The 23,557-nt window shown below is 37.0% G+C and overlaps 1 protein-coding gene across 3 annotated transcripts in view; it reads right to left on the bottom strand.

The window, feature by feature from the left end:
* Nucleotides 1-1,766: 1,766 nt before the first annotated feature.
* Nucleotides 1,767-23,557, bottom strand: part of SPIN1 (spindlin 1) — a 63,201-nt gene continuing 41,410 nt past the window's right edge. For all 3 annotated transcript variants that reach the window (XM_036402738.2, XM_036402736.1, XM_036402737.1), the window contains exons 3-6: nt 14,734-14,782; nt 9,244-9,497; nt 8,061-8,294; nt 1,767-5,526 (exon numbers count right to left, since the gene is read on the bottom strand). In XM_036402738.2, the coding sequence (XP_036258631.1) occupies nt 5,327-5,526; nt 8,061-8,294; nt 9,244-9,497; nt 14,734-14,782 (737 nt within the window). In that variant the 3' untranslated portion in view covers nt 1,767-5,326. The remainder of the gene's footprint in view (nt 5,527-8,060; nt 8,295-9,243; nt 9,498-14,733; nt 14,783-23,557) is intronic.

The following is a 23,557-nucleotide window of genomic DNA, read 5'->3' as shown; positions in this document are numbered from 1 at the left end:
AAGGCAATGGGAAGAGCAGAGCTTAAAAAAAATCCTGAGTAGTTTGATAACTTCCTCAGGCTGTAAATCCTGAAATGAATTAAATTGGTAAGTTAGTGATACTATACTGGTGAAGAGGTTAAGTGATGTAACACGCTAAGGCAGGAACTTACTGAAAGAAAAATGAGTCAGATTGAAAATAATGCTTCAAAGTTTGTAAAATAGTAAAAATCCTTTATTATCTAGTGCTTGAGGATGAAAGAATACACCTCTAATTTCCTTCACCTATTTTTACTTCTCCTTTTGTACCCTAATGATCTTAAATTACAGCAGCCCAACTTCCTCCAAAATATCCTTACTGAACTTTATCCTTTCCAGAAAGCAGTAGTCCCCTGAAGTCATCAATGGCTCCACTGCTTATAGCATGAATATAAAAAGAAATTATGTCAAAATAAGCAACTCAGTGGGCAAATAGCTTTTTTTTTTTCCCATGAAAATTTAACCTGTTCATATTGACAAGGAGGAACCTGACAGATGTGAAAATACAATACAGCAGCATTAATACAATAGCTCTGAGTAAGACCCCTATCACCCTCTTAAATCTGAGGGACATTACTGTCTACACAGCACTGACATTTCAGATGTTTTTAAGTCAGCTGTAAGCAACCAGCTCTCAGGAGCGAGTTCATTACTGCAGTGATAGACAACAAAAATATCTTTGCTTCTATAAGCCTTCTCTTTTTCTCTATGCAGAGGAAGATGCCACCAAACTGAGGGTGGTTTATTAGTGGTAATACAGAACAGGTTCAGGCATTAGTCACAAAGTGTAAGTATCTGTTGTTAACTACAATTTAACAGACTGATCACAGAGACAAACACCTACTTTATGCAGGTGCAAAGACTTTTTGGAGCAAAGTCTTAGACTCTCCTTAATCACAGATGTACACAATATAAATCTTCACTGGGAGCAGTGTCAGAAGCAACAGGATACAATAAACTGGATGATGAAATAAGGGAAAAGGCTTGGGTATGCATGCTGGCATTCTCCATATTCTCCACGTTCTTCAGTATATGACTAAATGAGCTTGGTGCCAAAAACACGTTTTAGAATCACAGAATCATTTAGGTTGGAAGAGATCCTTCAGATCATTGAGTCCAACTGTTAACCTAACACTACAAAGTTCACCACTATACCAGATCCTTTAAATGCCATGCACCCTTTATTATCAGAAAAGTAATAAAGAATATCTGTTCAATATGGGAAGCCTGCCTTAGTAATTAAACCACATCAAGTCTTCAAAACAACTTAGAAGACTTTAGAAAATCCATAACATGGTAATGTTATCTTCTTTCCTCATCACCTCCAATTTGCATCAACTTTGTTGTTTATCACCATTACAATATACTTTATTAACTTTTAAACTGCTTTAATTCAAAGTAAATTAATGTACCACCAAAACACTGAAAGACTGTGAAATGCTTCTGCAGTTCCCCACTGCCGAGACATTTTGTGTGCTCTGGAAATAGAGACTGCTTCACAGATCTGCACAGTCCCTGGTGGGGGGGGGGGGGGTTCTGTGTTTAGTTAAATACAATTTAACAGTATGCTTTTCCTTAGGCAAGTTCCATCTTGCAAGCAAACATATTTCATAGGGCAAGTATTATACCAACATACATGGCTCAACATTAAAATAATAAAACTCTTCAATCAGAAAAATGAAGAAACTGCTTCTTCAAAATCTGAAATCACATCTCTGTTTTGCTCATGAGAACAAAGTTTACAGGCATAAGTTGCACATAAAGGGTTTATTTTAAATGTTTTAAGGATAGAGTTACATCATAATTATAAAAATTACTTACAGAATTAAGTAACAATTTAAAGTGTTTATACTTCTAAATGCAGAGAACAGGGAACTGTCTACATTGTTCAAAATAAAATAAAAATAAAGAAACCAAGCTCTAAAGATGAATTAATTACCTAATTTAAAAATGTGAACACGAAGACCTCTGAACTATACACATACCAAGAACCATCCAAATTGCACTAATGATGTAAAATACAAAAAGCACAGCATTTTCAAGGAACCAGAAACTGTTTTTACCATAATTCTTTTCCCTGATGCAACTAGACAATTCTCTCTGAAGACAAAGCCCCTATGTTTAAACAATCCATTTAAAGAATGCTTCTACCTATTCCAACAAAAAGGGTTTTCCCCATCTCTACTCCAACATAGTTTAGGGTTTGGCACTCAAAAGAAAGAAGAAGAATGTAGTGTTCTGCTATTCAACTGAAATTTTATTTTTTTCTTCAACAGAATACATGGTCCCTTCAAATGCTGTATGACACATACAACTGGAAAATTACCTTCCGTTGGCACTATGCTCGTCTCACCGGTGCATTTAATCCTACTAACAACCATTAAAACAGCACAATAAGCAAATTCACAAAAAACTGAACACAAAATAAAAACAGAACAAAACAAAAACCTAAACATTTTAACATGCAACTTTAGTTTGTTACATTGAATGTTCTAACCCTCTAAGCATGCAAAAAAGGATGGTCTGCATTTAAGTTGGTTTTTTTTTCCCTTTTAAGTTTTACATGGCAGCCTGACATCACACACACACACACACACAATATACAACAATACTACAGCAGGTAAATGTGAAAGGTGAATAACTTTTTATACAAAGATCCATGGCTTGTGCCATCACAAGCCCTATGTGATTTTGGAAAGTAATGTTGAACCCCTATAACAAGGAACCAACATTTAGTTACCAGGGTAACGCAAGCACTGCATGCAGATCTGAAACATGAGCCTAAAACAAAGCCCAAAGCAGATGGGCAGGGAGTGGAATTAGTCTCAAGCCTGAAAACTGTGGTTTAAGCTATCAAAAAAAAAACCAACCAAACCCAAAAAAACAAAACAAAACAAAATATCCCCAAAGAAACCCCAAGTGAAAATATCCACACAACAGACAAACGGGGACATCCAAAAATGACAGTGAAATTTACAGTTTGTAGATTATACTCTAATTGTCAGAATACATAGTGTATTCAATAGGCTTGCAGAAAACCCACAAATGCAAGCCTAATGCTAGAAGTGTTCCAGTAGACCTAAACCTCAGATATTCCAAACAAACCTCTTATTCCTCAGATATATAGCCCCAAGCTCAGTGTGCTAGGTAATCCATGTATCTTGTGTGTAACTAATACACTCACTCATTCCTGTGCCACAAATGTCGACTTGGGCTCACGGAGCCAGGCTCAGCTTTGAGATTTACATGCAGGACTCTTAAGAGTCAATAGAAAACACAACAGATCTGCAGGATGAAAACACTGTGTTGCAAATCTGCTCACTTTGTTCAAACACAAGAAACAATTTACGACTCAGCTACTTACTGCATAAGGACTGCATCAGAAGCTATTCACTGAAAGACAATAGCCTGCCTTTGGTTGCCCATGATGAAATACTGGACATAATGCAATATAGTAGCAATGGACAAAGAATTAAGGTATCATATTTATATGGAGAGTATTTATTACCATTCAACAGTGTAATGAGGCACAAGACTTAAGGCTAAAATATGAAATCAGGCAAAAAAAATGGACAGAAAGGGGCTTAAACCACTGAGTCTTCAATATCAGGAATACCCACAACAGAGGTCATCTGCACCTCTGTCCTCTGATTAACAGCTCCTGCATTCTTCCACTAATGGCACACAGCTGGATATCAGGGTATTTGTTCCTTCCATCAACAGTGTTAACTGTCTTCACGTTCTGTACTTCTGTGAAGCAGTTCTTGAAACTTGCAGAGCTCTGCCTTACTGTAACATGACAACCTTGTTGCTGTGCTGCATTGTTGTTCCAATTCCATTGTTTTTAAAAGCTGCCACACTTAAGGAAACCCTAATTTTCATTTACAACTATCTTGCAAGATTATAACCATGAAAAGGTTTTGCAGTTGTGGGCTGCTATTTACATCCACAATCTAATGCAGATGACTGAACCACTGAGACTGCCTTATAGCTTCCATGAGATAGTACACCACTGGCATGCAGAACTCTAGTGTTCATAGAATGAAATTAATGTTAACAGCATACCTCAAAGCAAGTACAATGTACACCACAAAAGGCAACAACAGGTTTAAACTGTAGATTTTTCCAGACACTCCTTAAGTGGAAAAGCCAGAAAAAGAATAAACCGGGAAGATGCCTTCTTGAACCAAAATTATTAAAAGCAAACCAAACAAAGGAATGCAACAGACTGAGCAGAAGGCAACAAATGCTTCTCTTTCTCTAAAGTTACATCTTCACTGTAAAAGGACAACCCCTCCCACTCCCCTGGTGTGAGATTGTATTTACCATGTAAAATATTAACTATTGTTAAGCTTCTAAGTCCACACACAGACATTCAGGTTGCTAGGTTTTGATTTTAAATGAGAGACTACTGATGCCAATGCGTAGTCTAAAGTCTTCTGAAGTAGCATACATACTGTTAGAGTTGTGGCACCAAGCACTTGGGTTTTGCTAAGAAGTGTGTATAACAAACAAAGAAAGAAGTACGACATTTAGGATTGAAGGCAGCCTTGTTGCATGTATTTTACTGGTTCCTACAACTTGTAAATATGGGCCATTAACCTGCATATTCTAATTAAGTGGTTATACAGATTAAATGTAATTTTATAGTTTAATGCCTTTTCACTGAAAGGTGCGTAATCCAAACACTTGATATCCTACTGCCCTGTGACTAGTAAAAAATGCACAAGCATTTCCACGCACTGCAAGTTCTTAAAAAGCTAAATTTGAAATAAAGTGTAGAAACACAGCAGATTGATGTTACTTGGGTTAGGCACTCCTTGATACTGCACAAACGGTTTAAACCTTTCAAAAAAGTCACCTCTGTCCCAACCCTGAAGACAAGGACTGCCAGTATCCAAGAAATTAAATTTAATGTTACAAAAGAAGGCGTATCAAAATATCAAACTACACTTGCATGTGGCAGTTGAACAAGTGAGTGCAAGATTGAAGAAAAAGTCAAAATCTATGAAAAAATTTAGATTAATGATTACAACACTAGATCAACTTTACACAGCTTGAATTTGCAGCTGTTCTTTGCTTTTAACTCCCTCCTGCCCAAACATACTGACTTCCTTCAAGAAAAGGAGTTCTCTTACACAAAATGTGTCATGTTTGTATTACTCAGAACAAAACAGTTTTGCTGGCAGAGATTGTGGGTTCGCAGGGACATTTAAGCTTTCGTTAAACTGGAAAGCAGTCAAGTCTTTGTGTCTATAAATTTTACATTTAATAGTTCCACAAATTTGGCAAAAGTTCATGATGATGTCTAGGATGTCTTCACCAAATCGTAGACATAAATATGGAAATCATCATCAAACTTGATGAAATAGACAGATGGTTTGGCTTCAACTTGATGAATGACCATTCCAGTCCTTTTCGAGCCATCTTCTTTGGCATATTCCACTTGTTTGCCTACCAGGCTGTCCACAACTTCACCTGGTTCCCGTTCTGCAGGAGGTGAATCATCTGTAACATAAACCCAGCAGGCTTTAGTAGACATTTTAATAAAATTCTGCACTATGAAAGACAACTGCACAGTCATCTTTAAAACTCATACAAAACAATTAGAATTTGTAAACAGATTACTTAATTTCATTCAGACAAGCATTTAACAGTTGCCATGCTTGTAGAAAGTAGTGGCAGAAAAAGTTTTTAAGCAATGATATCTTCAGTTTTATTAAAACAAAAAAAGCACTTTGGTAAGGGAAGTAAAACTTTGACAGGAGGGTGTATCCACAAGTTGTAGAAAATGGCTGTAGATAGCTGAATTTAAGCTATGAGCAGAAAAAGGCATTGGACCTACTTAGCAGAAAGGTACCCTAATTTAATTTCCCTCTTCCCACACACATTATTCAAAGGTTCAATACGTGCATTTAACTACAACAGAAGCATCTCTTCCGAAATGGTACTAGGTGTCAACTCCTTATTAAAAGGGATTTTTGACTCCATGTTTGAGTAATTTTGGTAAAGTCTGACTGTATTATTTTCCTCTCTGGCAAAACCTAACCAGACAATCCCTATGCTAAATCTGGATTATGAAAGGTGTGATTTGTAACATGCCAAGTGACTGGATACAAGCCAATTACAGAAAATGATAAAGGGTAAAAAGTACTGTATGGAGAACTGAAAGCTAACCACATCTTCTTTCTCAACTCCTCTTCTTGGATTCCTAATTCAGATAAACTTGTAGTTTGTATTCTACAGGAAAATTTTCTAAAGCAATTGCAATATCTGATGTGGCTTTTATTCTGGAAATCATAAGCTTTTAAATTAATAACTTAGCTACAAGTTTGTATTAAGAATCCCTTACAGACTCTACCAACTTTATTTTGAGTTTTGAGAGCTGTGAAAAAACTCTCAAAGGAGAAAAAAAAAACCAACAGGGAATGAATAGACTGGCTTGCATTTGCACTTTGAAAGTCTTGCAAACAGAAGGTTTTTGTTTTTCAGTTCCTCTATAAATGCATTGTCACGCATAGTTATTATTCTCTTAGTATGAGTTTTATATTTCTTGGCAAAGATGCAAGTTCAACTCCTACATTTTCACTTAGAAGTGTAGGCCAAGTTTTAGTATCAGATCCAGCAATATATTTTCCCCTCAGAAAAAGAAAAAAGGTTAAGCAAATTACCTATTATTTGGTCTCCTCACATGTGCAGAACCTATATTTGATAAGGGACAGTACCCTAGAAATTTTATTTATAACATTATGGCAAGTTCCACCAAATTTATAGAAGTATTTTCAGATATTCTAAAATCTGATTTTGAATAATACTACTCCAAAATACTAACATCCAATTGCTGAGTCAAGGACATGATTCAAAATATCTGGAAAGCATTCACATTCAGGAAAGGAAGCAAATACTTAGAAGTGTTTAGAAAATCAGTAAGCAATAATCTTTTGGCAAGCACAGAGGGTAAAGCGCACTAAAACCAATTAAGATTTAAATGGAAAGAAAGTATATAAGCTTTCCCTACTCTCAAGGTGGAAGAAAGCAAAGCAGACTTAAAAATACATTCCTAGTCCGTTTTGATGGTTAATACAAAGAACAAGTTATTTTAAATTCAAATCTGAAAGAGCTTGCTTTATTTCTTTAAGAAGAGGAAGGTCACTTTTCTCCATTAACATTTGTGGTGCTTTCTTTAAAGCATCAGAGATGTTGCTTTTTGCTCAGGCCAGAGGAGAGGGTCATCTAAACACAGATCATTAACACTGAGATTATGCAAATAAGTGCCACTTTTTTATTCTGCCAGTAAATTATTACCAGTAGTGCACCTGAAAGAAGATGATCTCAAACTCAACAAATTACTAATTGGATAACTGTAGTGGTTGGCTACATAGTGCTTTGCATATGTGTTAGTTACAATAATTTTCTTTAAATCCCAGATGGCTTCTATCAGAAAGGGCTTTGTAACACAGGAGAAGTAAACCCAAAGTATTCTTTATAATTTCTGTCTTTGAACTGACTATCTAAATCTCTAGAATAATACTGATTCTGTGAAAAGCCTCCTGAACTTATGGAAGTCCTGAAGAAGACTACTTCCAAAATGACAGGAAAGATACTAAGAGGAAATCTTTTCTTATTAGTGTTACAAAATGTGAGAGAAAATCAAATTTCAAAAAATAAGTACTTCTTTCTCACAAGCAACTACTGGAAGACTTCTGGCTTGTAAATTTCCACTAAAAAAGAAAGCATATAAGCACTAAAAAACCAAAATGTGAAGTCTTTCACGGTAGCACACCCATATTTTCAGCAGAATTAAGATTAATTATGAAAAGGTATTACCCTGCATATGTCACTGCTACGAAAAGTTAATATTTCAGCAGTTAATACAGATGTTCTTTCTTGTACTACCATATTTGTTAGCTGTGATACTTTGAAAAAAAATTAAATGGAACATCAAATATGATGGTTTGTCAGCTGTCTTGACCATAAATAAACCACAGCTAAATGTTTAACACAAAAAGCTGTCAAAAGAAAAGAGTAATTGGCCTACTTACTTGAATCAGGCATAATGCGAAGGTCACCTTCTTTATAATCATCTAAGAGCTGGTACATGTACAAGACGGGATCTTTCTCGTAGGTAATATAAAACCACGTGTTCATAATAGGAGCTCGAGCCAAAACCATCCCCCTCCATTCATCTTTTGAGCCATCCTCTGTCTCAAACATATGTTCCACGGCTTTACCAATCATTGTGTCTGCCAGGTGGGCATCACTAATTCGAGACGAAGCTGAAACGACAGCATTTCAGAAATTTATTCAAAATGTGTCTTTGTAAAAATAATCTTTATGTTGATTAATGCACAAATCTTATTGGCAGTTAGTAAATTCACACACAAAACAAACAGTGTCCATTCCAGAGAGTTTAGTGCTGCAGAACTAAGAACTTCAGAATGTTGTTAAAAAAATTATGAATTATTGTACTCCCTGTGATTAAACAATCACAATGTAAGCTAACAGGAGATAATCAAGCAGCAAAGACTCTGTACTTTAACTAGACACTGGGCAGGGAGAGGCAGAAACAAAAAGCCTATCTCAAGGCAGTTCTATGATGGTATTAATTCAACTTTGGGGATGGTTCCTCGTAATGCCATCCTACAGATTGTAACCAATTCCTTTGCAGCTAGAAGAGGCAAGAGGCCTTTTCTATTTACAAACTAGGGTTTACTTGAGTAGATATCAAAGTTGGTGGATTGAAAAACCTGCAGTTTAACAATCCAAATGCTAATTCTGAAAAACAAAAAGCATTATTACTCATCAGGTTAATTCACTTAGAAAATGTCTTCCAGCCATTATTGTAAGTACATGGTGGTTGTACAAGAAAAAATGTAACCTTATTACTGTTAGACACACAAAATAGACAACACAGTCTAGATGGCTTAGAGTTGGAATTTTAACAGAAATATCAATGTTAATCTGAAAACTACAGAACGTACTGCATACTACTTTAAAGACAGAAGACAGCAACTGTACTCACTAGCATCATCAAAATTTGTTGGAATAGAAAAAAAATCAAAGCACTTAGATTACCTGCTATGAGACAAAAATGAAATTGAGCAGTAACATTTAAGTGGTCATGGGTTATCCTGGGGGAAGTCTGCAGGGATTAGTAGAAAACATTTGGTGATACATGTCAGCCAGTATGTGTATTTATTTAGGAGAAAAAACCCAAACACTTACCAACTCTGTCTGGAAGAACTTCAAGTGCTGAAACTCTTTCATCTTTGTGAAGTTCTAGTCCATACACACAATCAAATCCATCATACTTTATGAGATAGAGCGAGGGATTTACAGGAACTTGATCAAGAACTGTGCCCTTCCATTGTGTTACAGGTCCACTTCCTTCTTTCCATCCGTGCTGTATCCTGCAGCCTACAATGTTTCTTCGTGGCTGAGAGATAGGTTTGCTTGGTCCCACATTGTTTCTATGCTTTCTGTACACAGATACAAACATTAATATTAAACAGGTACATACATAATCTGCCTCAGAAAATAGCTGTATGCTTTTACATGACAATATATTTATAGCTTAGCACACCTTATTCAAATTAGGTCATAAAGCTTATCAAACTTTATTGGAAAAAAGAAAAACATACTTAGAAGTAGTGACACATTTTTGACATGCTGTATAAGTTCAGTTTCCTAGCAGTAAATTCTATATGTAGTTTGCTTAAGCCAAAATAACAAATCCTATCCCTTGGATATGAATGTCACTGAATGTCAAAAGTGAAACTCACCTGATCAAATCTCAAAACACAAGGTTACCTGGTAACTGTAGTAGTAACCTGTAGTTACTACTACAACTTTACTACCTTTTTACTCTCTGCAGAACAGTAAACAACTCCTTTCCAGAAGGAAGAAGTCAGTGCAAGCATTATGTGGCTGACTGAAATTCTTTCAAAATGCTTGTTTTCCCTAAAACAGACCTATTTTCACCTGAAGAAAATTTTGGCTCCTTCATTTACAGGTAATTTTGCTTCCATGTAGTTTTAAAGACACATGACAGCAACAACACTTCCATATTTAATATGGAAAATTAAAAACTGCATGTAATGTAAATGGCCAGAGAGGGGATACTCCTTTATGTGGAAAACAGATCAAGTAACTTTTTTGTCCTTCTGATATTTTCATGGAATTGGCATGAAAATTCCCTCTGGTAAGTAACAGTTGCTATTCTGATGAACTGTAATGTAAGCTATTTGACAGTTCCAAATCACTGAAAGTGTTATACAAGTTTTGTTTTATCCAGCTATCAAAAACACAATGTTGAACACAAATGGAAAAAACTAAGGGGCATTATGACAATATACAAAATTCTCCTGGATATCAACTAGTTGTAAAACAAATTTTTGAGCTACTGATTGTAGTACACATCATTTCAATGGCAGTAATATGTACACACAACTAGCTTAAAAGTAACATCTAAAAGATGATCAGTTGCAGAAGGCAATATTGTTCCTTAGATTAGAGATAGTGATCAAAGAAAAAGGTCTCCAGATATGATTAATGCTCTCATAGAAGTCCCTATATGATCCAAAAAATACAGATAACAATCATACCACTGAAATCCTGGAAACAATATTTCAGAATAATACACTCACAATATGATATTGGAATGTTTAATGCTGTATCACAACTGTAATCATAACTAGATAAAAACAAGATACACAATTAACTTCAGTACTTATCCCACCTCCAGACGTTAATTCACCATGAAGGTCTTAGCAAGGGTATTTTCAAATTTGACTTTTGTTATCATTTGAGGTTTCCAAAGATCAGGCTGCAGTTTTGCATTCCTAACTTTGATTAACACAGATAACTGGAACAGGTTTGAGTTCCTATAAAGAAAAACTCTCCCACAAAGCTGGATCTAATTTTATGCAAAAACTAGAATGTATTTTCAGATTCTAGCTCTACTCAAGTATATATATGTGTTTTTAATTGTAGTAAGTGTCAGTAATAGCTTACTATTACAGAATAAGTTCAGAGATCAGGTTCTCAGTACAAAATTGAGCTTGTTTTGTATTCAATTCATTTAATTAGTGCTAATGGAACACTGCTTCATTCTGAAGGGAATAAAAACTACTAGAAATAAAAAAAGTTTAAACTGACATTGCTTTGTCTAATTGAAGCAGTTTATGTTGCTCATCATTTCATCTTTGAAAAAAATTATAATGCTATTGATATTCAACCTCACAGTCAACTTTACTTTCTGCCTACAAAGCATAATCCACTTTAATATTTAATTTGGAACAATAAGGTAGAAAGCTTTACACTCATTCTAAAAAAAGATGGAAGAAGATAACATAACTGAGTTCAAACAGGTTTAAAATGCCTCATGGAACAAAGATTATTAGGAATTTAATTACAAATCAAGTACCAGCTACATGTACTTGTAGTTCAAATTTTTGTTTGAAGGTTGCATAACTGAACAGCTGCTCACTTCTCATTTGAAGCGGTTCATACTATAACAAATTAGATACTCAAACTAGTAAATTATCAAGGAAAACCTACTTCTTGTATCTGAACATGGTAAGAAAGCAAACAAAAGTTTTTAACTATTAGTAAGTAAGTTATGAATGTACTTCCATGTAAGACAACCAAGTAACCAAATCTCCTTTCCTCAACAGCGTGTCATTTTTGTAATAAATCAAGTTACTCAGATAACCTTCTATGATGTTCTATCCAGAACGTCCAACACAATTTTTCCTTCTCTTTCATTAAAACAGTATTTAAAATTTCCACAGACATTTGCTCTTGAATATTTGAAAACAATTAGACATGTAAGAAATGAAGCCAGGATAAACAGAAAATAGCAAGTCCTGGACGTAGTTCTTGACACATCAGACATATCATCATTGTAAACGGCCCTTCGATTCCCAAAAGTTCCTGATCCTCTTCTTTATCTTGCAGGCTGTATGCTGTTAAATAAAAACCTAATGTGAAAAAGTTTCATTATCAGAACCAGATATTTTGGAAATGTTCTAAAGACAACACAGCCAGAAGGAAATCTGCTCAGATGTTAAAGCTGTGTTTATATGGTCCTTACACAAACTTTAATTTGGCTACTGCTGTCTGGGAAACCAACATATTTCAGAACTTCAGAGGACTGCTAGCAGAAAAATCAGCTATTACCAGAGAGTTGTGCTTAAAACACAAACTAGCATTTATAAGAATAGGAATGGCAATGCCCAGTAACCTACAAAGTTACTCATTTAAGTTTCGTTGATTGTTTTTTATCCTTATCATGTCATCTCAGAAAAACACCAAAAGAAAAAAAACAAAAACAGAAGGATGAAAGAAAATGACATCTCTCAGATATGCAAAACATGCACAACTGTGAAAAACTGGAATGAAAATGATAAAACATTATAGAAGCAGTACAGTAGCAGTGGTCAGTATGCCTTCAAATCTCTCATGGTACAAAACAAGTTACAGAAAACAGGATACAAAACTTAATACAACTGTGATCTTATTAATGTCTATGACTAATAACATAATGGTGATCTGAGAATTGTTATTAACTACTTTTCGGAATATTCAGACTATGAGGCATGTTAATTAACACAGCAGTTTTGAAGTATATTCTGTATACTCCCTCAAAAGCAAAAAAAATTATTAAGTTGTGAATTTCAGCTCTAGATGCTGCAGAAGCCAAGAGCACGTTACATTAAAGTAGTATCAAAATTTCAAAATGTTTAAGTTCACTTGGAATAAATTGCAATTATAACCTACACCTCCGAGTCTCTGAATTGCTGACTACAAGAAGAGCCTATGAAGAAAGGATTGTTTCATACCTGTGCTAGATCTTGCACTATCCTTATACACTAAGCATGGAAAGAATGACATTTGTGAGTTTATTGATTGATCTGATGCCAGTGAGGTCAGCTTCATATTGGCAGAGATCACCACTACTCAGTGACAGAGCGCTTGGAAGAACTGTCCTAAAACCACTGGAATCATCTCCAAAAGGCTCAACGGTTGTGGGTCCCTCTTTCCTTTAAAGAAAAGGGTATTGTCTGACAAATAGTTAACTACTATTTAAGGAGTTCAGAAGGCTCATCCACACTGCTCATTCTATCACAGCCTCACTTACATGAGTCATGCCTTGCTCCTTCCTCTGCCATAAACCTTCTGAAACAAACCTTTAAAATCTCAATGGCCTTTGAGTACTAGTAGGCTTCCTTTTCTTTTTCCTTAAATGAGGACATAACTATATAAATAGCTAAATCTGTGACAAAGTACATTACTAACTCACAGTCGATCATGTTGGCTCAGAGTAGTGTCAGCATACAGTATTACATCATATTCATATCCTACTCATTTATGGTAAACTATAAACAATGTTCCACTACTACACCTCATTCTCAGGCAGCACACAAGAAGTCACCTTGGCTTGGTACAAAAAAACCTTAACTAAGTAATAAAAAATTGAACTAGGCTAAGTTAACATAAAACTAAGCTGGATGCTTAAGTTAAATACCTCAAAATTATGTCTCTTAAGATCAAAACTTATGTCCCACAAAAGCTGTTATACTAATAAATTTACAGCCTGTTTAGTTATTTAAATAAGTGTATATTAACACAACAATAAAGACAAATCTAGCCACCCTCAAGTACAAAAGGCAACCCACCTCTGATAGTCTTCCCATCATACACTCCTTTCTCTGAGCGGTTGAAAGAGAACAAGAGAAATTAAAGTTTAACCAACTCTACCTGCCCTAGACAAAAAAAAGTTTCTCTTTGCCTTCTATGAAGATAGACAAGAATGGATAATGATGACCTGGTGGAAGGCACCAGAGTAGTTTAACATCAAGTGTTGTCTCTGGGAAACAGTTAACACTGTTAATAGTGATAAACTAGATTAATTGTGGAAAATACACCTGCCAAACAAATTGCTTGTGATTGATACACACTATATGACTTTACACTTACAAACAGCTGGTAACATTTCAAGTTTCCAACTTACCCGGCTTAGATTTCTCTCACCAGATACAGCCAGATATGGTATCTTGCTGCATGACACTAAGACCAATTATATCCAGAAGGTTACCTCTACTTTCACACAGCTACTCACCAGTGTTCAGCTGCTACTATTTAAAATGTCGAAGATGGAAAAATACATGCCATGAAAGTGTAGCAAAAGCAGGTATCCTTCCTTCACATACTAATACCAACTTCCTTACAGAAGTATTTCAGTACATTTTTTATTTTTAAAAAACGAAAAATCTTTTCCAACACTACAGTTATAGTGCTATCTATGATTAGATATATCTGAGATTCCTTCCCAACCGGGTTCTTAGTAAGGATGCTTTGCAGTTTTTTTTTTGATCTTGTGACTGCACGAACTCTGTGCCAGAGAACAGACATCCTACAGTAGACATGGCTAAGCTAGGCTTGAAAATCCTTCTCTACAGATTCCAGAAGAATTTCGAAATTGTATTAAAAAATATAATATTAACAGTCAAAACAATATTTAAAACTTTATCTGTGGGGCTTTCTTTACCCTACTATCCTCCTGAAAGGATTAAAAGTCTGACCCTACACACATACACAGACTGAATATTATTCCACAGTTTTCAAAAACAGAGTGGAACAATCACATATATTTCTAGAACAGTACTTCCAGTTACTGAGAGCTATTCTTTAGTAAATACATTAACGACTTACTTGTGGGATGTTCTTTTCTTCATCATGCTGGCAGACACTCCTGCATGACCTACAATATAAAAGATGTTGGAATTACTGAAAAATAATTTAAGAACTTACACAAAAGCCATCATATTGAATGTCAAAATGTAAAGAATCCAAACACTTCATGTTATGACTGATCAGTGAAAAGGCTCTAGAGAGGAAAAGGCTCTAAAGAGGTAGACATTGGCTACTTGCACATGAAGCTGGGGTGGACTGAACTTGGCTGGATGCCAGGTACCCACCAAAGCTGCTCTATCTCTTCTCTCAGCTGGACAAGGGAGAGAAAATACAACCAAATGTTCCTGGGTCAAGAGAGGGTCAGAGAGGCATCACGCACCATTCACCATCAGTGGCAAACCAGGCTTGACTTGGGGAATATTAATTTATTACCAAGCAAGTCAGAGTAAGACAATGAGAAATACAGCTAAATCTTAAAAATACGTTCCTCGCAGCTCTCCCTTCTTTCTGGGCCTAACTTCACTCCCAATTTTTTTCTACCTCCTCTCTCCCTGGTAGCACAAGTGGACAGGGAACGAAGGTGCAGTCAGTTAATCACATGTTGCCTCTGCTGCTTCTTTCGTTCTCCTCTGGGTTAGGGTTACTTCTCCCTCCTCAGGGGAAGGACTCATCTTACTTTTTCCCCACTGAAGTGTGGGGCCCCTCCCACAGGAGACAGTTCTCCAAACTTCTCCAATATGAATCCATCTCAGGGGCTACAGTTCTTGGCAAACAGCTCCAGCATGGATCTCTTCCACAGTGTGCCATCCTTCTGGAACAGGCTGCTCTGCAGTGAGCCCCCCCCCCCCCAGGGTCACAAGACCTGCTCCAGCATGGGCTCTTCTCGCATGGGGCCACAGATCCAGCCAGGAAACCTGCCCCAGTGCAGACTTCCTGCAGGCTCAGACTCCTTCATTCACCCACCCCAGTGTAGGGTCCTCCATGCACTGCAGGGGCACAGCTGCTTCACCATGATTTTCACCACTGTCTGCACTGGACCCTCTGCTCCAGGGCCTGAAGCACCTCCTCCCTCTCTTTCTGCAGTGACCTTGGAGTCTGCAGGGCTGCTACGCTTACGCTCCTCTCCCGTAACTGCTATGGGGCAGAATCTTTCCCCTGTTCTTAAATACAATGCCCAGTGGCACTACCCACCCCAAACAGTCCCCTCATGGCATTAATTTTCACAAATAGCAGCTGCCTGGAAATCTGCAATCACTGACAGGCTCAGATTTGGCCATTGGCAGATCCATCTTGGAGCCGGCTGGCACTGGCTTTCTTGGACACAGGAGAAGCTTCTACCTACTTCTCACAGAAGTCACCCTTGCACCCCCCTGGCACCTCGCCATGCAAACCCAACACAGAAGCTCAGTTAACAAGTGACAGCAACTATTAAAATGGAAGTTGAACTAAACACAACAGAGACAGTAGTTGCAATGGTGAATCAGCAACAATAGTGAATCACCAGGCTGTTTTAAGCTTCCATCCTTGAGTTAGTAAAAGGAGATGCCAATACACATCATCCTGAGTTAGCAAGACCAGCACTACCTACGCCTAACAGAGCACATAAAAAACTAAAAATAAATAAATTTTTACTGAGAGAAGAGCACTGCACTCAATCCAGTGATAACTTGGGATGAATATGAAAAATGGAAACCTCTTAATAAGATGAAATGAGGAAAGCAGAAATCAGGCTTCTGCTGGAAGAGAGCTGCTTATGAGCAGCCGTGAAGAATTCAGCAGAGGAAATATGCAAGATCAAAATGACAGAAAAACACGTTCAAAAGAACACTGTACATTAAAGGTAATGTGCACAGGTAGAAAAATCAAAATTAGTGATTAGAATGAAAACTGCAGCCTCAGATCACAGTCAAAGGCCACCTGCACAGGGATCATTTACTGGGGTTGACTGAAACAGCCCTTGTTAAAGTGATGGCTGATGGTCACTACATGGCCAGAAGATAACTGACCTTGATCCTGATTCTCCCTGTCTTCCTCACTATACTGCCTTTGAATAGTATGGAGTTAAAATTTCTTCACAGCAGCTTGTTTTGGGCTGTTTTGGATTTTTTGCTTCTTGGTTGCCATATCTAAAACAATCTGTTCACAGTGCTGGACTGAACCATGTATAACTCTAATGGCTCATGTTTATGTACAAACATGCCTAGAATTTTAACTAGGAATGCTTGAATTAACATTTGCAGAGAAGTACTTTAATTTCTCTATAGGCTTAAACAAACCAATTCTTTTAAATTTACACTATGTGCATGTTCCAAGCATATCTAGAATTACATACATATTGAAGAGAATCACACAGGAGTCAAGCAGTGACAGTACCAATAATCTTTAAAGTCTTCATAAGTATTTTATTATTCTAATTTTTGTATGCAAAATTTAAGAGGGCATACACAAAGTTACAGAAATGGCAGAATTAATATAATTAATTAATAATTAAAATAATCTTATGTTTAGTATATTCAAGCTTGCATCAAATAGTCAGGAATCTGCATTTCCTACAGTAATGATATCTGAAATGTTCCTCATTTTTAAAAATTAGGCCTTGTCTGTCAATTACTGCAGTAAAGATCCTTCTTGCAATTTTTGACTGTTACAAAGCCAAATAATTAAATTGAGTATTTGTAAGAACTTAGCTGGAAAGACAAAAAAAAATCACAAAAAGTTTGATTAGAAACCTGTAAAAAACTTTCTAAGCATAATTTCAGTTACCTCTCTGTACATGAGGCTGTGTTCTATGATATGTAATATAAATTTTTAAAAATTATTAAAAATATGGTGATGTTTTATTTTAAAAGAAGTAATTTCTTCAAATCCAAGAACTGTTCTTACAAGACAGAAAAACTTCATCAACAGAAGATGAACATAGGTACTTAATATTTTACTTAATATTTTACATTTCCAGCTAATGAGAGAAAAGTAAGATTTTGGCTGAAGTAGCTCAAGTAAAAACCCAGCAAAACAACAGAATGGTGCAGCACAAGAATTTGCTTTCTGTCCACCTCTCAAGGACTCTGAAACCTGTAAGAAGGGAGGTATGAAGGTTTTATCTTTCAAAGTCAAGAACTGAAAAACACTAGATTGACACAGAAGGAAGATTTACTCCAACATTTGCAGTAAGTACAGAAGAGAAGTTATGTTGACCTCCGGGAACGGGATTTTGCTGTTTCCTAAGTTTTCACTTTGGGATCTTCAAATTTTGTTAAGATTCAACTTGTTCACTGATGTGATGAGCTCTATACCAAAGGCAACATAGACAACTAAGTACTACTCATCATCTTAAGTCAGTCTCTTAAGAGAGCTCCCAGTTTAATACGTGAAGTGATGGCATTTGGATGTTTAATAAATATATCAATAGCAAGTATTTGAAGATCCTAGGTTAAACACACTCTTGTACTAACCAGACGCCAATTTGCCACAATTTGCCCTCTTAATTTGCACAGTCTAAATTCAGATAGGTCTCATAGAGATGTAAACTCCTTTTAAGGATATATCGGGTTATACTATTGAATTGCTTGGCTACCATAGTGGGTCTAATGCTGGCCAAATGCCAGTCCACCCACTAGAATTACTTACTCATTTTCTGCTGTGAGATAAGGATTAGAAGGAGAGCAAAGCAGGCTCAAACTTCAAAAGGTATAAAGAAAACTTTATTAACACAATTAAAAGAAAAATAGAAAGAAATCAGAATAAACCTTCAGAACAGTTCACCTCTCACCACACCCTCTTTTCTTTTCCACTGGGAAAGTAAAGAGACAGAGTAAAGAGACAAAGCCTGGGACTTTCAGTCAGTTTACCACCTCTAAAATAGTCTTTCTTCACTTCTCTCAGGGAGAGGAGTCCCTCTTGCCATGCCATGGAGACTTTTCCACAAGAAACAGTCCCCTCATGGCATTAATTTTCACAAATAGCAGCTGGAAATCTGCAATCATTAAGTCCTTCCCACGTTTTGGTAGTTTTTTCCATAACTATCACCATAGGTGAGTCATTTCAGCTTATTGGGGTACAATTTTAAGGATGAGTTGTTCTAGTATAGAAACAAAAGTTCTCTTCTTTTATCTCTGGAAACAGAGGTTTTCTTCTTCCATCTCTGGGGAAAGGTTTCTCATCTGTCTCATCTCTCTCTGTTCAAGCTACTTCAACATCTGCTTGCTTCAACACTGGTGCCTCTGCTCAATGTGGCTAGAACACTACATCCCGCCAGCGCATTCCATGAGTTACAGGGGGGGGAAAAGTCTGATGTATCAATTATATCTTCACCATAGCCATACAAGAGAATTTCAGCCCAAGACTAAGGCATCTCCTCATTCTACTTCCATCTCCTCGTTTACTGACCTTGGTGTCTCTATGTTGTTTTCTCTATGTGTCTTCACCCTTTCCTTCTCTCTCACTTGAGAGAGGATTGATGACTGCAAGTTTCATCGGTACACTAAAAATGTTAATATCTTGCCCGGGCTGTGGACAGCCATATGATCTTTGCTGGGCAGTGGCCACTCTGGTTGCAGGCCAGGCTGGCCGGGCTGTGTGGCAGAGCAGGGCTGGACTGGCCTGGCCACACCACACAGCAGAGTGAGGCCTTGCCTGGCTAGCATCCAGTAACCTGATGAAAGGCTAGAAGCAAGAGAGCTTTTCCCAGGATTTGTTCATTTTTAAACACGTTTTCCACAGAGGCATTTTCAGCTCTTTTAAGTGGTTTAACAGGTTGTCAATATTCAAACTAGCCAACTGATTGGTTTTGTCAGGTCCAAAGGAAGCTGCCAAGGTCCTTACAGGGAATCACTTCCATAGCTCATGGATTTTTTTCTTAACTAAAACCTAAACTATGTTAAAACATAACAGCTACACAATTGTAGAAATTGCAACAAGAGTTTCTCTGTCCTCTACAGCAGCTCTGGACATGGGGAGAGGACAGCACAGAATCTTAGGTTTAACATATTCTAGTCAGAAGGTCAAAATCAGAACTATCTGCCTCCTGAGTTCGTCTTGGTCCACAAGAATGGAGCAGGTGGACAACATGACCCAGCCATGGGCACTCCCAGACCAGAGAGCCAAACATGTCCTGGGCTGCATCTAAAGCAGTGTGGGCAGCAGGGCCAGGAAGGGGACTCAGCCCCTCTGTTCTGGTAAGACCCCAACTGGAACCCTGCATCCAGGGGTCCTAGCACTGAACAGGCCTGCTGGAACCAGGTCACAGAAGGCCACAAATATCACTGTAGGGCTGGAGCACCTGCTGTATGAACAAACGTGAGAGTTGGGATTGTTTGGCCTGGAGAAGAGAAGGCTCTGAAGAGACCTTATTGCAGCCTTCTAGTACGTGAAGGGGGCCTATAAGAAATATATGGACAGACTTTTTAGAAGGGCCTGTTGCAACAGGACACAAGGTAATGATTTTAAAATGGAGAAGATTAGCTATAAGAAGTTTTTGTACATTGAATGTGGTGAAATACTAGCACAGGTTGCCCAGAGTTGGTGGTTGCCCCACCCCTGGAAGTGTCCAAGTCTTCACTGCAACTTCAGTAGCCTTGTGTCCATTCATTGGTTCAGAGAGCACAGTGAAGCACTTTATTAAGTTCTAGCAAATTAATTGTGACTTTAAAAGGATTATGAATAAATTTTCTGTCTTCTGAAGCATGATTTCAAATTTGGGGCATAGTAATGACTGGGGATATTCTATTTAAAAAAAATGACCTTTAAAAGGTTCCTTTCATATAAAACTATTTTATTTTTTTATGACTAAGAGCACGGAAACATATTTTTTGTAACAGAAATTGACCACAAACTCCAGCTTCCAGACAAAAGCAACAGAATTAAAAATTCAACTGTCATATGGTGTTTTGTCATACTTGTGTTTTCTGAGGCTCATTAATTCAACCCCTTCCATTAAACCCTTAAAATTCAACAGCAAAACTAGAAATCATGTTTCTGAACTTTACTCCAGACAAAGATAAAGAAATAGGGTATGACAAGACTAAAAAAATAACTGTTCAGGATGTTGGCTTCAAGGGAAATATACACGTCATTTCAGCTGGGGCTATAGGAGAATAAGAAGAAGGATAGGAGAAAGTTACTGGCAATGTTTTGCTATTGTGACATGAGTTGGTACCCTCCATGCAATCCATGAAAATCAGACAGGCTCTCCAGAAAACAGCAACCATATTTTACTTCTCTGAATATCTCCTATGTTTACAACAGGCAGCAAAACCTAGATGTTTTAAAGTTGTATTCCAGAATCATCAGTGTGAACAGCAGTAATTCCACTCTGTATCTGGAGACTATTTCAGAATTACTTTCAGGGACCTAAGAAACACTTCAGTGTGCTGATTCACACCTGGTATTGCTCAACCTCAACTTATGAGTTTGAAGAAGGGAGGTCTTTTAATTGAAGTAGGTCAGAAGTACAGACATAAGCCAAATTCTAACTCTGCACAAAATATTTCACTGCAATTCTAAGCAATTCACATCCAAGTTCTCTTTTCTTAGCTAATAAAGACAATACTGAAACAATTTACACTTGATTTACAAGTGAAAAAGCTACAAATGCTCATATATGATTCAATTATTATATGCCCATATATGTGTTAAAAGTTTTCTTTACTAAGAGAGTACTTTTTTGTTTTCAAAACATCTAGTAAAGGCTTTACAATTGTTCCTGACCATCATGCATGTTATGATTTGTGGTGAGGAAGCAATCACCAACAAGTAGTCCAAATGAAATGTAATTTATTAACTGACAGAGCAAGTGATAATAGGCAAATTACAGCACTGGGTGCAGCCGGGCAGTCTCTGCTCCACCAAGGGCTCACACACACCCGGCGGTTCAGGCCTCTCTTTTATCTATCGTGGTGGCGTAGTTTCCGGTGTTTTCTGCATCTGCGCCAGTAGTTGCTAGGGGTCTTTTTCTGCCTTTTGGTGGTTGTTTGGAGGAAGGCTCCTGTCCTCTCTCTCTCAGAGTTTTGATGACCCGGCAATAGCCTTTACCATATATAGGTGTGTGGCTGCATGTAGTTACATATTGCATATTCAGCTTTTCAACATATTAGCTTGTGACATATTGCAGTTTAAGCCTTATGACATTTTGCAACATATTAGCCTGTTACATTTATCTTGTGGTTTTTCATCGGCTTTCCTTTTTTTTTTTTAAATAGACTTGATGAACAAACTTGAGAAATTAACCCATTACAATGCAGTTCAGGATTTGTATGCATGCAGGATATGTATGCATCACAATGCAGTTAGGATTCTGTACCTCTGGGACAACACTGCTAAGAAAGACTCCAGAGGACCATGCCTTTCACTTATACAGCACTATACAGGTGATCATTAGATTTAGAAGTGTCAATTGAGTTAACACAGAGTAATCACATCTTACTTTACAGTCAAATATACACTACATTAACTTTTTTAAAAAGGCTGTATTTCTCTTATATTTGGGACAGCAATACACTAATTAGAGAGACAGGGAGGCACACTGCCAAGAGCACCTGTCTGATTCACAGAAACTACATCATGGAAAGCAACTCTATACTTTGACAAACTCCAAGAGTCTGCAGCCATGTACTCTACTGTTGTGTAAAAATTAAATATCTACCTCCCCTTCTTTTCCCCACTTTCAATCCTACCTCTTGTTTCTCAAAAAGGAACTACATACAAAGTATGTTTCCCAGAGAGAAATTTCAAAAGCCTAGATATTATAAATCACAAATATCTCTTCTTTTACACCTAGTTAACAATCTATAAAACCATTTCCTTCTTAAGCAGACAGACAGGACAGCTGAAAATTGTCTTTGTCAACAATGCTACCAACCTGCAGTGTCACTGATTGATAAGTCTCTACAACAGGATGAAATCAAAGCCAGTTGAAAAATGCTTTGTTAATGCATCAAGTTTTGCCCTATATGAATATGTGTCACTACCACCAGTTTATCTCTAACCTCCAGACTGTTTTTTGCTACCTACCCATATATGATCCTAAAATCCAACAATTTTATTATTTTACATTATTAACATATCCAATATAAAATACATAGACTATTTCCATTCTTTCACTTTATCTTTTTATTTTACTATTTTTTCCTCCTGATAAAGACTATATTACTACTTTATTATTCAATTTCAGATAACAGAAATTTTATAGGCAAGACTTAAAATTCTAATTTCTACTTAAGATGTAGCCATTCTGGAACCCTATGTGCTGTTTGTAAGTTTCTTGGAAAGCGGCAATCACCATTAAAAATGGAAGGCAGTAAATAAGATATTTGTATCCATAATGCTGTAAAGCTCAACAAATCTGATTAAAAAGTTACTACTTCAAGTACAACTTTTTTTCTTTTTTAACAGCTGTTCCAGGTAATCTCAGAGATTCTCTTAAGTTTACCTAGTTCAGCCCTATGATGGGGGAAGGCACTTTTCACTAGATCAAGTTGCTTAATATCCATTTGAACATAACCTTAAATATTTCCAATGAGGAGCCACTCACATTTGGGTAACCTGTTCCTGTGTTTCACCACACATACTCACTGTAAAAAATTTCTTCTGTATACTCAAACCTAACTGTACTCTCTGTTTAAAACAATTGTCCCATGTACTGTCACTGAAGGCTTTGGTAAATAGCCTTTCTCTGTCTTCCTTGTAAGTACCACTTAAAAACTAAAAGGTTGCACTTCCTGGAGCCTCCACTTTTCCCGGCTGAACAACTGCAACTCTCAGCCTTTTCTCATGAGAGGAGCTCCAGCCATTTAGTCACTTACGGCCATCCTCTGGACCTACTCTCTTTCCGTCTGAAGCCATTTTC

The sequence above is a fragment of the Molothrus ater genome, chromosome Z (genome assembly GCF_012460135.2).
Source record: "Molothrus ater isolate BHLD 08-10-18 breed brown headed cowbird chromosome Z, BPBGC_Mater_1.1, whole genome shotgun sequence".
Lineage (NCBI taxonomy): Eukaryota > Metazoa > Chordata > Aves > Passeriformes > Icteridae > Molothrus > Molothrus ater.
The sequence above is the reverse complement of the archived record's forward strand: the minus strand, read 5'-3'. Positions and strand labels throughout refer to the sequence as shown.